Source organism: Lingula anatina, chromosome 10 (assembly GCF_051362555.1).
Source record: "Lingula anatina isolate TDL-2025a chromosome 10, LinAna3.0, whole genome shotgun sequence".
Lineage (NCBI taxonomy): Eukaryota > Metazoa > Brachiopoda > Lingulata > Lingulida > Lingulidae > Lingula > Lingula anatina.
Genome location: NC_141776.1, coordinates 15,691,816 through 15,706,535, shown reverse-complemented (window position 1 = coordinate 15,706,535; position 14,720 = coordinate 15,691,816). Strand labels below are relative to the sequence as shown.

The 14,720-nt window shown below is 36.1% G+C and overlaps 2 protein-coding genes across 2 annotated transcripts; both read left to right on the top strand.

The window, feature by feature from the left end:
* The first annotated feature begins 963 nt into the window (after nt 1-963).
* Nucleotides 964-3,870, top strand: LOC106161726 (baculoviral IAP repeat-containing protein 7-like). The gene is made up of 2 exons (XM_013538755.3): nt 964-1,697; nt 2,581-3,870. The coding sequence occupies exons 1-2, from the start codon at nt 1,078-1,080 to the stop codon at nt 3,797-3,799; spliced, it is 1,839 nt and encodes a 612-aa protein (XP_013394209.1). The 5' UTR covers nt 964-1,077; the 3' UTR covers nt 3,800-3,870.
* A 5,804-nt stretch (nt 3,871-9,674) lies between these two features.
* Nucleotides 9,675-13,316, top strand: LOC106179169 (baculoviral IAP repeat-containing protein 7). The gene is made up of 3 exons (XM_086997189.1): nt 9,675-10,284; nt 11,113-12,467; nt 13,174-13,316. The coding sequence occupies exons 1-2, from the start codon at nt 9,680-9,682 to the stop codon at nt 12,329-12,331; spliced, it is 1,824 nt and encodes a 607-aa protein (XP_086853315.1). The 5' UTR covers nt 9,675-9,679; the 3' UTR covers nt 12,332-12,467; nt 13,174-13,316.
* The last annotated feature ends 1,404 nt before the right edge of the window (nt 13,317-14,720 follow it).

Below are 14,720 nucleotides of genomic sequence, written 5' to 3'. Positions count from 1 at the left end.
GAGTCAACAAATCTTGGGTACGATCTCACTCATCAGCTGACGGTCTTTGGTTTCATATCCTCATATGCCCAAGGCACACGATTGACGCTATAAATTTATAAAGAGAACCAACCTGGGGATATCGATATTTTTACCTTAATCATACTCTAATCTCGTTGTCAAAATCATGATCTATTAACCCGTGCTTAAGTGTAGCTCAGCCAAGCAGGTCTTATATCTAATTTCATTTCCTTCCTTCTTTGTTTCTTCCGACATTTTGCAACTCGATGTGTTCTAAATTTTTTGAGTAATTTCTTTAATGGAGACTTTCCAAGAAAAAATATGACTGGAAACCGGACACATGCACAGATCGCAAATTTCTCAACGGTATTGGTTAGGTTACATATAGGTGAATGATGGAAAATTGTGAAATTACCAGAGAATAAATTATTTTCTATATTAAGAAATAATGTCTTTTTATAAAGATTAAAAGATCATCTTGGACCAGTTTTAAAAAATACAATGAAAGAGACTTCGCGGAATCCGAAAATTGATTATGCTGGTCTAATATCGAATATTAATTTGGTAAGTTAAAATACAGACCACTGATATCAATATCAACTTATCAACAATAAGACGTTTGGAGAAAAACTAATTTGTATAAGCAGCCTCGTACGAATGCAATCACTTAATTACCATCAGGACTAAGAAACGCAGAGCAGATGATTAAAAAAAGAACTGAAAACTTCTCTGTTTAAACAAATTAATGATTGGGCGTTTTATATTTTACAGAACATAATAATTGTACTTTTTTCTTTACTTTTCACACCATTGTTTTTTAATTAAAACAATTCTTTAACTTTGTATTTTAATTATTAAGTGTAGTGAACATATACATGTATTATATGGATTTTAGATTCTAAATAGATTAATATATTATTATTTCTTTTTATTTTTTGGTGCAGTAGTAGTAGTGGCGAGAGAAGGAGGGAGACAGGCAGGGAACAAACCGTTGTTTGAAGGAATATTTCATGTACGGAAAACTTTCTTAAATTTCTAAGTCGTAAAATATTTAATGCACATTTTTACTGCTTGTAAATGGCACTCGGTCTTTCGGCGTATGAAGATACTAAACTGAAGCACAGAGGAGGAAGAAGGAACACAGAAAAGGAGTACCAGTTTGAAGTCGGGCGTTTACTGTCTTACAAGGATTTGTCGTCTGCTGTAACTAGCGCATCACCTACACGCCTCGCGAAAGCAGGGTTCTTTTATATGGGAAGAGGGGAAGAGGTGCGCTGTTATAGCTGTCGTGTAGTGATAAAAGACTGGAAGATCGGAGACAATCCTTTTAAGAAACACTCAGCGCTATCTCCTCATTGTTTACATATACTTGGACAAGATGAAAACAACGTCCCGATTATGGCACCAACCGATAACAAAACGACTTCATCCACACAGCAGATACGCGCTGTAGCTGATGCACTAGACAGCAGGCGGCCATTGTCTTCTCTAACGCAATCCACAACACAATCCCGATTTCAAACAAGACGCACAGACTTAGATGAGCCAGACAACGCCGCCGCGGCTGCTAACAATACTACGCCAATAAGTAGACAGTCTCCAAGTCCAGTTCCTCTCCAGAGTCATCTTAACCATGAAGACAGCTCTCATGCTGATTCTATGCGAGACGAACTTACAAGACTGGCGACTTTTCAAAGGTGAGTAATAATGTCTCGCTTTGCTACAAAATCCATCAACATTTATTAAATATCAAGCGGGGTTTTTTTTTCTCCATCGAGATGGTCTCCACCTGATTCGGCCTTTTTTTCTAAACTATGCCTGCTTTCTTGCTAAGCTATGAAGGGCAATTATGCAAGTTTGGGGTCTGCGAAAAAGATTCACTCCAAAGGTTCACTCCCATGTCATTGAATCACCTATAGCACTTTCTGACGGTTATTGCCGCTGGACTTGCCTTTGCATGCACGATAAGATAGCGGATATATTATTAATAAAGTGAGTAATTTTCATACTGATCTCGATATTATAGACTATTCTACAGCAGAGATGCGGATGAGAGGAAGATGGAGAGAAGGAGAATTATTTTAAATTGAAATTAGTATTATATACAGGATGCCTTTGCTTTACTTACATGTATGTCTTAATATTTATAAGCAAGAAATAAGGCCTTATGCTTTTTCTGAATATAACTCATCCTAATGATTAATTCTCAGTTCTAACACTATAAGGACATATCGATGTTTTCTATATATAAATCATTCTCCGAAATCTTTTACCATTTTATTTCAAAGTGTTGGTATAATTCTAATTTTAAAACCCCGTTTACCACATGCCTAGCTTATTGCAATTTTTTAATATATTTTTGTATACTTGGTTTTACATATATTGATGATTCATAACAAATGCGGGTAGATGTGAAACAAATAAATATTTTAGAGATGTTTCAATCTAGTCTTTCATAAATAATAATTTTAAGTCATCTTTCAAAAATAATCTCTTCATTTAAAAGTAACCCTTTTGATTTATCAAGTTCCTGTTGATTTTCAATTTCGCGATTTAACCCCTATATTCCTTTAATTCTAGTTTTCCCACTACGTGTCCCGTTCGACCGGCAGACCTCGCTCGAGCCGGCTTCTTCTACGTGAACGTTGAGGACATGGTGAAGTGCGCCTTCTGTGACGGAATGATCAGAAACTGGGAGAGGGGGGACCGCGCCTTTGACAAACACGCCAGACACTTTCCTAATTGCTCCTTCGTACAACAGAGCCAGCGTAATATAGAGTCTAACAATCGCCCACATTTTAGCTCAAGTAATTTTTCTTATAACTTAGATAGAGGTGTATCAACCCAAAATAATGTTACTAGAAATTCTCAAAGCAGCGTCCCTGGTTCAGAGAACGGTTCTCGTGGTTTTCAAAGAGGTATAATTTTAGATAATCTGATAGAAGATAATCCCATAGTAACGGACAGACCAAAACATCCAGAATATGCTTTAGAACAGAACAGGATAAACACCTTCCGCACGTGGCCCATAGATAAGAAACAAACGCCGAGAGAATTAGCTACATCCGGGTTCTTTTATGCAGGGTTTGGGGACAATGTAAAATGTTTCTTCTGTAGCGGAGGTCTTAGAAACTGGGAACCCCAGGATGACGTATGGACTGAGCATGCGCGATGGTTTCCTAGGTGTGGGTTTGTTAAACAATGCAAGGGTGTAGCGTTCATTAGGGGAGTGGCTCAGCAGAATGCAAATAATGGTAGTTCATTTCACGTAGAAGCGCGCGAGATAAAGGCTAGGCTAGACACACCCGCTGCTCAGAAAGTTATTGAGATGGGGTACTCACGTGACTTGGTGAGAAAAACGATAGAAAAGCGTCTGAGAACCACGGGAGACGATTTCCCCAATTTGCAAACTTTCATAGAAGGTTTATTAGACATTGAGGAGGAAGAGAAGAGGGCGGCGCAAAATAGTCAGCAAAACGAAAGTGTAGGCGCTTCAGCTAATCAAACCTCTAACCAAAATTCCGCTAAAAACAGGAAGAAGACAGAAAAGCCCAAAAATGTAAGCCCTAAAGCCCCAAATAAAGAAAAGGAGAGTCCCGCTACAGCAGACAAGATAAGAAAGGAAAACGCTGAGTTAAAAGACCAGAGAATGTGCAAGGTATGCATGGATGATGACTCGTCTGTTGTTCTGTTGCCGTGTGCCCACCTCGTGTGTTGTACCACGTGCGCGCCCGCACTTTCCAATTGTCCCATCTGCAGGAGTGCTATTCGTGGCACCGTGAAGGCGTTTTTGGCATGATCAAAGTATTCAAATTTTACATCTTACATTTATCATTGAAGCCATTTGTTGGACTTTTGATTTCCAAAATATCTCAAGGTTGAATTATTTAGATTTATTTTGATAACCCTATATCCCGTATTTTAGACAAACCACTTAAAACGGAACAGTTTGAAGCTAAAGTAGACGGTACTTTTTCGCTAAATTATCAACAATTGATTTAATTTGTCTGCAAATGCATTACCAGAATTTGAATATATTTATGTATATTCACTTAATTACAGTTCTTGTTATTTCGAATTGGACTGTCAAGCCCACCTGACGAGTTCACAAGAACGAAACACACGTGGTAACGTCATCACTCACCACCGCACGCGGCAACTTGACAACATGTGCATTGTCACTTAGCAACAATATTGTGTCGTGGGTAACATCTGTACAGATCCATCCTTTCTACATTTTTTTTTCGGTCCAGAACTGCTGCTTTTCATCATTGCAGTTATCGATTAGGATCAGTTATTGATATAGTTAAAGTCAACGTTTCATGTTAAACTTGTCTGTTGTGGCAATAGTAGTAAGTTTGACAGTAAAAGGGAAAGGTGAAAATGTTCCTTTTTTTTGTGAAATAAGTCATCTATTATAAGGTATTTTCCATTCTCTCCTCTTCATCACCAAAAGCAACATCTTTCCGAATTTAATATCATTAACCCAGTTACCGATACAAGAAAAGCAAAAGCAACATATATTGTTAAAGTATTTAGTATATTGATGGAGATTTATACATATATGTAGGCCTGACACAGAGGAAAAGGTCCATCCACACATATATTATATACATTATTCTATTCACACTAAGGAAGAGAGCGTTCCAGAACTTGATAAAGCACCGACAACGTACATAAATATAGGACCTATTTGTTATTTTATAAACAGCATATATTTTTCTACAGTAGGTGAGGGAGTGTGCTCCTGTAAAAGGAAAAAGTTCAATAATACTCATGGCGTACATGCCACTGACCAAGTGTGGAATTTAGGTCATATTTTTCCTAATAATGCCAAAACACAGTATTAACACACCTGTTAAGATGAGAATCACGTTTTTCAACAGTGATAGAATATTTCTGTTTAAAGCCATTCGACACATGATGTTTGTGTATTACGTGGGATATGGTTTATTATTTTCAAACTTGTCACTTCAAATATTATCAATGCAGAACAATATTTTTGTTTTATCCAAATTGCGGCTTGAAAGATTTATATTTTCTTAAGATATAGCTGGTATATTATGTTTAACGTCCAAGTCATTTAAATACGTATATTTTTAAAATATGTATAAGCATCTTGTATAATTAGCATGTCTTTCAAATCCAATTGTTTATACATTATCAAAATATTAATTGTAATTACTGACAGACTCTCATGATAAAATACGTGTATTTACATTCTAAACCATTCGGCACATGCTAATTTTTTCATAATTGTCACTTTATATACAGTTATTATCAATGCAAAAAAGTCATGCCATTTACAAAAAGGAAAGCAGACATAGTATCTTATTTATTTGCTTTATCCAAACAAAAATTGTGTATGTTTTAAATCCTCTTTTATTCAATATAACCTTTAAAAAATATATATGATATATTTTTTTAAAGTTCGAACACTTTAATCACATAGATAATCTTGATTAGATAAGTGATAAGCATGATTTTTTTAATATTTACGTTTTATGTGGTATAAAATATCTAGTTTTGAATTTTTAATAAAGCATTTTACTGAAATACATGGGTCTACATTTAAATTATTTGGTTATACAATGATTGTATCTAATGTGGGATATCATTATTACTTTTAAATATGTCATTTAAATCATTGAAATGTTGTCAATGCAACAAATGTTTACATGTATGTTTTTATGTTCATAATTCATAATGCGTGTTTACAAATAAGTCATAAGAAAACTAGACTCACTTTTTACACGAAAGGATGTATGACGACTATTTTTTCTGTGTTTTAATGAGTACTTTAGGAATACTATGTTTGGATTGTAATCACTTTTAATTAAAACTTTAATTCAAACTAACTTGATGTGTACCTTTGCATGATTGTGAAACTGTCATTATAAATTGGCTATTTGCTTTTTTCTTTTAAATGGCAAATTTTATATGTTTTTATATCAAAATAAATATTTTTTATATTAAAATCTGCGTCTTTTGTACCCCGCAATGTTTGCAAAGCGAATTTAATTTATGTTGACACAAGTAACGAGAATAATGTGATGTGAACCATTTTGAAGTTTAAAATTGTTAATTGCTTTATTTGTAGATGTCTACCATTTTAAGTGTTCAAGAGGTAATTGCAAATGAAAGTAAAGGCAATGAAAGGTGGGCAATAGTTCTATTTATTAAATGCTCGAATAATATTTACTGCAACTGACATTCTTGCAGTAATCAGGGAGTGAAAAAGATAGGTACTTTCTTTAAAGAAAATCGATAGTTGTATTTGTCATGGCAAAATAACACTAAATTACCGCATTTAAATGCAAAACATTCGGTAATGAATGAGAAAAAAGCGCCAACATAAGAACAAAATGATCAGTTTACAGATCATAAATTTTTGCAAGAAATCAGTTGATCAATGAAAGTATTGATGAAATTCTGCATCTTATCCTAATACAAAAGTTAACATTGATACTTTGTACATGTAGTCAGTGACGATACGGGTACCAGACTGAGGGCAGCGTTTCTCCACTGCACTTTTTTCAACTGATGCGAAGTCTCATACACCTGGAACCGGTTGAGATGACATTGCGTACAACACGTGTCACAACAAACGCATTCTGGACAACAACAACAAAACGTGAGTATTTTTATTCCATTGTCACCTGACACAAAATCACATGACTTAACTAGCAGGTAAAAAAACGAGACGTCAAACGATCGTCAATTCATTACTTACGGTTTTTCTGTGCCATATTTTTTCTTGTATATAGTGCTTTAAGTGAGATACATGTACAGTATAGTCCAATGTTAGTTCTTATGGGATCATTAAACAAGCGTAAAAGTGGTTATTAGAATGGGAATTCACCCATAACACCAGCAACGCTTTGTTAGCGAGTTATTTCAACTCAATAATTTCGAAAATTTAGAATTTTCTTACGATATAATGATAACGTTCCTGCGTTTGCTATATGAATCTCTGATCTTAAAGTAACCACTGTCGCAGTTACACTATAACATTATTCTCGTGATCAATAAACTTACCGGTATTTATATTATTGTTCAGTTTTGTACTATGATGTTGTTTTGAAGATTCACAAAGTTGGTATACATATAAATTATTATTATAAAATCTTGGTCATGATATGCATATAATCTATTAATTTCATTATTTTTACTACAATTACGATTGCCTTGTCAATTAATTAATTTAGAACCATGAAATTCCATGTGGTGTTGGTATAAATAAAAACATGAATCAAAATATCATTAAAAGGGTGCCCCTTTTTAGACACATCGAAGAAACATTCAACCTACATCTTGTGTGTGGCATTTATATCTTTGATGGGATCTTGACTTTCTCCGGTTGGAGGTGAAAAACATACCGTACGTGTGTAAGAAATTTACTGGTCCAGAATTCCCTAACCAATGTCAGTGTCCCCTTGACATTCACCGTGTAATAATCAGTAAGGAACAAAATGATTTTATCGTGGGTGAAACAGAAAGGGGATTCCCCTTTCCACCAACACGGTGCCAAGTTGATAAAAGGGGAGTCAGTATTGTACTTTTTTACTAATGAACTAATTCTTTCTGTTTGACACTATGATACGTTACTGCTTGGACAAATTACGAATTCGTAATATGTCCACGGTTACTGTAAAGGGGAGACAACCTTACACCTCTTTGCTTAATGTACTTAGTACAACCCGCCCACAGTCATAGGTAGTGCCACTGAGAGTGCTTTAGTCTAGCATTGTTGTCTCTTAATAAGATTCCCACTACTGATTATTACATGTACGTCCCCTACTGGTACTACGAGTGCAGGGGAGTTTTCTGATGAACATTTTGTGATAAGCGAGAAGTTAATCGTCGGTTCATGTAGCAAATATAATCTAATGCGTCGTCTAAATCAGGTAATTACCTGACTAGCACAGACCCAGGACGCAAACTACGCATCTGGTGTGTCTACGGCACTCAGTAAGTACACGTGTTCACAGCAACACTCGCTTTTTAGTTCAAATTGAAAAGCCCGCGAAAAGCTATTATTAGTCATCTATAGTACAAGTTTAAATTATTCCTTGATAACTAGAACGCTTTGCACGTTAAACTACATCATTCTTAGATTACATGTAAGTGCATATTCTGCTTCACGCATCGTATTAGCTTGGTCGGGCCAGCTCTGCATTTAGATTGGCACTGAAGTGCAATCAGTGGAATCAACTTAATCAGCAAGTTAGTTCATCACGATAGTTTATTACCCCCTAGCCTTTGTCAGACAATTAAGATGATTCCACAGATTGTAATTTAACTAGAATCCCATTCAGACTTGGGCCGTCCCAGCTAGTACATTTTTCTCATTTTAACTCCTCGCACACACAATGTATTATATGTCGAGATGACAGTTTAATGTGATCCAAACGTGTTTTGTACACCAAGGACGTGAGCATGCTGGGGGGGGGGGGGGGGGGGGGGTGCTTTGGTGTCAGAGATTAATGATAAATAATGTGAAGGTTTTTTTTGAAAAGTATTAACTTTAACCATTCCTCATTTCCATTACATCTTGGATATAATAACGAAACATACCGCGCTTCAAGTCCCTTTGTAATTTTGTTCATGATTACATGTAGAAGTCTTGCATATTTCATGTAATCGGCGTCCAGGTGAGCACCACAGGTGCGGTAAACAACTTGGTTGCGTGCATTTAATGCTTTCATCCTCTTTTTCCGAAGCATTTTTCTAAGTTTAATTCCCTGCACACATAGTATTTTATGTGACAATTTAAGGTAATCCAGACATGTCTGAAAAAGTCCCAAAGTCGTATCTTTATCATGCTCAGAACCTTATCTCTATCCTGACGTAAACACGATAAAACCAGCAAATGAAAGTTGAGCTGTACATAATATCATTGTTGCCCTCTGAGTCTTGGAACCTCGAAAGATCCGGGTTATGGCATTTCGCAAATTTTAATGGAAGATAAAATCGTCTTTATTTTACAAAAAAAAAAAAAAAAAAAAAAAAAAAAAAAAAAAAAAAAATCACTAAATAAATGATAAGGGTTACATTTTGAACCAAACTGAATTTTGCACGACTTTTCTTAATGATTTGTTCTACTTTAAAGGTACAAAGTGCACATTTTAAGTACACATTCAATTAACAATCACATTTCTGTTTTACTTGTCTCAGGCCAATTAAATTCTATATAACAAATGTCTTGGATTTATCATCTCTCGACGGATTTATCATATTTCGACCCAAAAATCAGATACTGAAGTGATGACAAAATTTGAAGGACCCACTTTTAACCATTGTTAAGGACTTAAATGTAGCCAAAGTGTAATGAAGTTAGGGCGATAGCCAAAAAAAGGAGGATTAAAGGGAGAAGTGTTATAAAATTAGCGAGTACCGTTCACCTCAGGAAAAATTTTTATGAGTGTATGAGTCTTCACCGAAAATCTGACACCAAAATCCTTAAAGTTCCAATTATGTATATCTTTGTATTGAACAAAAATCTGATAAACCGACACTGCACGTGCACGCTACATGTATACGCAGAAGTCGTTCCTGTAGTGACTCCGACAATTAGTAAAGCATGTAATCAATAACTACATGTACCTTGATATTGCATACAACAATTGAAAAATTACACGATACATACTTCATTAATGTATTAATTTTTATAGCATGAATGACGTCCCTTGGCCTCAGAGCTTACGCAGCCTCCAAGCAAAGTGATAGAGGAGACCACAATGAGTACAAGTTTGAGGTCGGGCGTTTGCTCTCCTTTAAGACCTGGCCGTCTGCTTCAATTAGTGCGTCACCTACACGACTCGCCAAAGCAGGGCTCTTTTATATGGGAAGAGGGGATGAAGTGCGCTGTTATAGCTGTAACGTACTGATAAAAGACTGGGAGATAAGAGACAACCCTTTTCAGAAACACTCAGCGCTATCTCCCAATTGTTTACATATACTTGGGCAAGATGGAAACAACGTACCGATTACTGCATCGACCGTTGACGAAACCACTTCATCCACGAAGCCGATAAGCGCTGTAGCTGATGCACTAGGCAGCAGGCGGCCGCTGTCTTCTCTAACTCAATTCACAACACAATCCCGATCTCAACCAAGAAGTACAGGCCTGGATGAACCAGACAACGCGGCTACTAACAATACTACGCCAATAAGTAGACAGTCTTCAAGGCCAGTTCCTCTCCAGAGTCACCTTAACCATCAAGACAGCTCTCATACTGATTCTATGCGAGACGAACTTACACGACTGGCCACTTTTCAAAGGTGAGTAATAATGTCTCTCTCTGCAACAAAATCCTTCAACATTTAATGAAAATAAAGCTGACACACCTGAAAGTTCTCGCCATCGAGACAGTCTTCATCTGATTCAGTCTTTTTTTGCCAAACGATGCCTGCTTCCTTGCTGAGATATGAAGGGCGATGATGCAAGTTTGGGATCTTCGAAACGATTCACTCCACAGATTTATTCCTAAACCATTGGATCACCTACAGCAATTAGCATTTTAGACAGATATTCCTGCTGGACTTGCCTTTGTATGCGCGTTAAAGTAACGGATATATTATTAATAAAGTGAGTATTTGTCATTCTGATCTCGATATTATAGACGACTCTACAGAAGAGATGCGGATGAGAGGAAGGTGGAGAGAAGTGGATTTTTAAAAATTGAAATTAGTATTATGTAAAGGGTCCCTTTGCTTTAATTACATGTATGTCCTAATATTTATAAGCAAGAAATAAGGCCTTGTGCTTTTCTGAATATCACTTATCCTAATGATTAATTCTCAGTTCTAACACTATTAGGAAAAATGTTTTCGACATACAATTTTTTTCTCCGAAATCTTTCACCATTATATTTAATGCTGTTGATATAATTATAATTTTAAAACCCCGTTTACCACATGCCTAGCTGGGGAAAAACCTGTGCAATTATTGCAAAATTTTAATATATTTTTGTATACTTGGTTATATATTTATTGATAATTCATAGCGAATGCGAGTAGATGTAAAGCAAATAAATGTTTTAGGGTTGTTTCATCGCTTTCTTCATTTTCAATTTTGCCATTTTAAACCCTATATTCATTTAATTCCAGTTTTCCAACCACGTGCCCTGTTAGACCGGCAGATCTCGCTAGAGCCGGCTTCTTCTACGTGAACGTTGACGACATGGTGAAGTGCGCCTTCTGTGACGGAATGATCAGAAACTGGGAGAGGGGGGACCGCGCCTTTGACGAACACGCCAGACACTTCCCTAATTGCTCCTTCGTACAACAGAGCCAGCGTAATATAGAGTCTAACAATCGCCCTCATTTTAGCTCAAGTAATTTTTCTTATAACTTAGATAGAGGTGTATCAACCCAAAATAATGTTACTAGAAATTCTCAAAGCAGCGTCCCTGGTTCAGAGAACGGTTCTCGTGGTTTTCAAAGAGGTATAATTTTAGATAATCTGATAGAAGATAATCCCATAGTAACGGACAGACCAAAACATCCAGAATATGCTTTAGAACAGAACAGGATAAACACCTTCCGCACGTGGCCCATAGATAAGAAACAAACGCCGAGAGAATTAGCTACATCCGGGTTCTTTTATGCAGGGTTTGGGGACAATGTAAAATGTTTCTTCTGTAGCGGAGGTCTTAGAAACTGGGAACCCCAGGATGACGTATGGACTGAGCATGCGCGATGGTTTCCTAGGTGTGGGTTTGTTAAACAATGCAAGGGTGTAGCGTTCATTAGGGGAGTGGCTCAGCAGAATACAAATAATGGTAGTTCATTTCACGTAGAAGCGCGCGAGATAAAGGCTAGGCTAGACACACCCTCTGCTCAGAAAGTTATTGAGATGGGGTACTCACGTGACTTGGTGAGAAAAACGATAGAAAAGCGTCTGAGAACCACGGGGGACGATTTCCCCAATTTGCAAACTTTTATAGAAGCTTTATTAGACATTGAAGAGGAAGAGAAGAGGGCGGCGCAAAATAGTCAGCAAAACGAAAGTATAGGCGCTTCAGCTAATCAAACCTCTAACCAAAATTCCGCTAAAAACAAGAAAAAGACAGAAAAGCCCAAAAATGTAAGCGCTAAAGCCCAAAATAAAGAAAAGGAGAGTCCCGCTACAGCAGACAAGATAAGAAAGGAAAACGCTGAGTTAAAAGACCAGAGAATGTGCAAGGTATGCATGGATGAGGACTCGTCTGTTGTTCTGTTGCCGTGTGCCCACCTCGTGTGTTGTACCACGTGCGCACCCGCACTTTCCAATTGCCCTATCTGCAGGAGTGCTATTCGCGGCACCGTGAAGGCGTTTTTGGCATGATCAAAGTATTCAAATTTTACATCTTACATTTATCATTCAAGCCATTTGTTGGAATTTTGATTTCCAAAATATCTCAAGGTTGAATTATTTCGATTTATTTCGATAACCCTATATCCCGTATTTTAGACAAACCACTATAAAAGGGAACAATTTGAGGCTTAAGTAGACTAACTCAGATGGTATTTTTTCGCTAAATTATCAACAATTACTTTAATTTGTCTGCAAAATTATTACCAGAATTTTAATATATTCATTTACATTCACTTAATTACAGTTCTTATTTATTTTGAAATGATCTGCCAAGCCCACCTGAGGAGTTCACAAGAACGAAACACACGTGGTAACGTCATCACTCACCACCGCACGCGGCAACTTGACAACATGCGCATTGTCACTTAGCAACAGTGATCAATATTGTGTCGTGGGTAACATCTGTACAGATCGTTTGGTTTCGGTCCAGAACTGCTGCTTTTCATCATTGCAGTTGTAGTTAAAGTCAACTTTTCATGTTTAACTTGTCTGTTGTAGCAATAATAGCAAGTTTGACAGTAAGAGGGGCAGGTGAAAATGTTTATTTTTTTGTGTGTAATAAGTCACCTATTATAAGGTCTTTTCTATTCTCTCCTCTTCACCCCTATAAGCAACATCCGAATTTACTATTATTAACCCTGTTACCCATATAACAACAACAACAACAACAGAATATACTGTTAAATGTTTAGTACATTGATGGAGATAAATACCCAGAATATATGTGTAGGCCTATCACCGAAAAAAAGTCAACCGATGCATATTAACATACACCATTCTATTCAGACTAAGGAAGAGAGCGTTCCAGAACTTGAAAAGGCCCCGACAATTCACATATGTATTTGTAATTTAAAAACTACATCTTTATACAGTAGTTGAAGGAGTGTTTTCCTGAAAGCTGGTCTAAGGAAACAGTTCAGTAATACTCATGGCACAAATAATGTGCATATGCCACTGACCCAGTGTGGGATATAGTTCATATTTATTTAAATAATATCAATACACAAACAATATTGCAGTATTAACACACCTGTTTAGGTGGGCATCATGTATACACGTTTGGGCTCATGATGTTTTACGTGGGATATGGTTTATATTTTCATAATTGTTATTTCATATAGGCCTACAGTTAATGTCAATGCAAGCCATTTGAGCCTTTTTAAAATTTCGATATCTATATTTTTAGTCCGAATACTTTAATCATATATATATATATATATATATATATATATATATATATATATATATATATATATATATATATATATATATATACTGGATATTCATTTTATTTTATTTACTGGATATACATTTTATTTTATTATACATTTAAACAATTTGGTACTAGTGTCGGACATCATTATTACTTTGGAATATGTCATTTGAGTCACTGAAATATTGTCAATGCAACAAATGTTAATACGTTCGTTTTTATGTACATTGTTTTATAATATGTGAATAAGTCAGGAGATATAGACTTACTTTTTTATTTGTAAGGGTGTATGGCGTTTGTGACTAGAAGTAGTTTTATGTGTGTTAAATGAGTGGTTTGGGTATATTAAGTGTTTGGATTGTAATCACACTAAATAAGATTTCATAGTATGGCCACACTTTTTTATTTTTATGGATGACATCCTCTGGGTACCCCAAAATCGGTGCGAGAGGGCGAAAAAAAAAAAAAAAACAGTCCAAAAAAAAAAAAAAAAAAAAAAAACTGCTTAAGTAAAGGATTGCTGTCAGTACACAGCTGGAAACACAAATTTAACCACAGAAACACGTATCAAACTAACAATATGTCTTTATCCATGCTCTCAAAATATTAAAGCATTGTGAAAACTTCGTAGAAATGTAAAAAAAAGACATGAATTGATATACTTCATATTACCAAATCTATTTAAGGTTATTTCATGCATTCATTTGGTATAGCAATCAATAAAACAAATATCAATCAAACAGTGCGTCTTTATTTGTAATCTCAGAATATTAAAACATTTTGAACACTTTGTTTAAAAAATGATGCAAAGATGTGCTTAATACTACCAAATCTATTAAAGGTCATTTCAGACGATGCCATTTTGTCAACTCACACGAAGCAGCTAAACTGTCAGGTGGCCTGTCCGACCTTCAGCCCACCAAATACCTCGACGCCCTTGTCGACCCTTTTTTCGCTACAGAAAACCTGGTATTAATGTGCTGCTTTATACAGAATGTCACAGAAATGTTTCGGCCGCCGCCAGCCTTTCGCACAATTGTAAAAAGGTGATATCTCCATGCCCAATATCAATGGCATACCAATCCAAACGATGGCGCCCGTTCTCTTGATGACTTTTATTGTTGTGTAATTTGAAAGTAATCCTAG

Bases quoted from the DNA above. Each gene is read 5' to 3' on its own strand.
- LOC106161726 (XM_013538755.3), top strand. From the start codon at position 1,078: ATGGCACTCGGTCTTTCGGCGTATGAAGATACTAAACTGAAGCACAGA. The intron at 1,698-2,580 runs GTGAGTAATAAT...CTTTAATTCTAG, and splicing joins AGACTGGCGACTTTTCAAAG to TTTTCCCACTACGTGTCCCG.
- LOC106179169 (XM_086997189.1), top strand. From the start codon at position 9,680: ATGACGTCCCTTGGCCTCAGAGCTTACGCAGCCTCCAAGCAAAGTGAT. The intron at 10,285-11,112 runs GTGAGTAATAAT...ATTTAATTCCAG, and splicing joins CGACTGGCCACTTTTCAAAG to TTTTCCAACCACGTGCCCTG.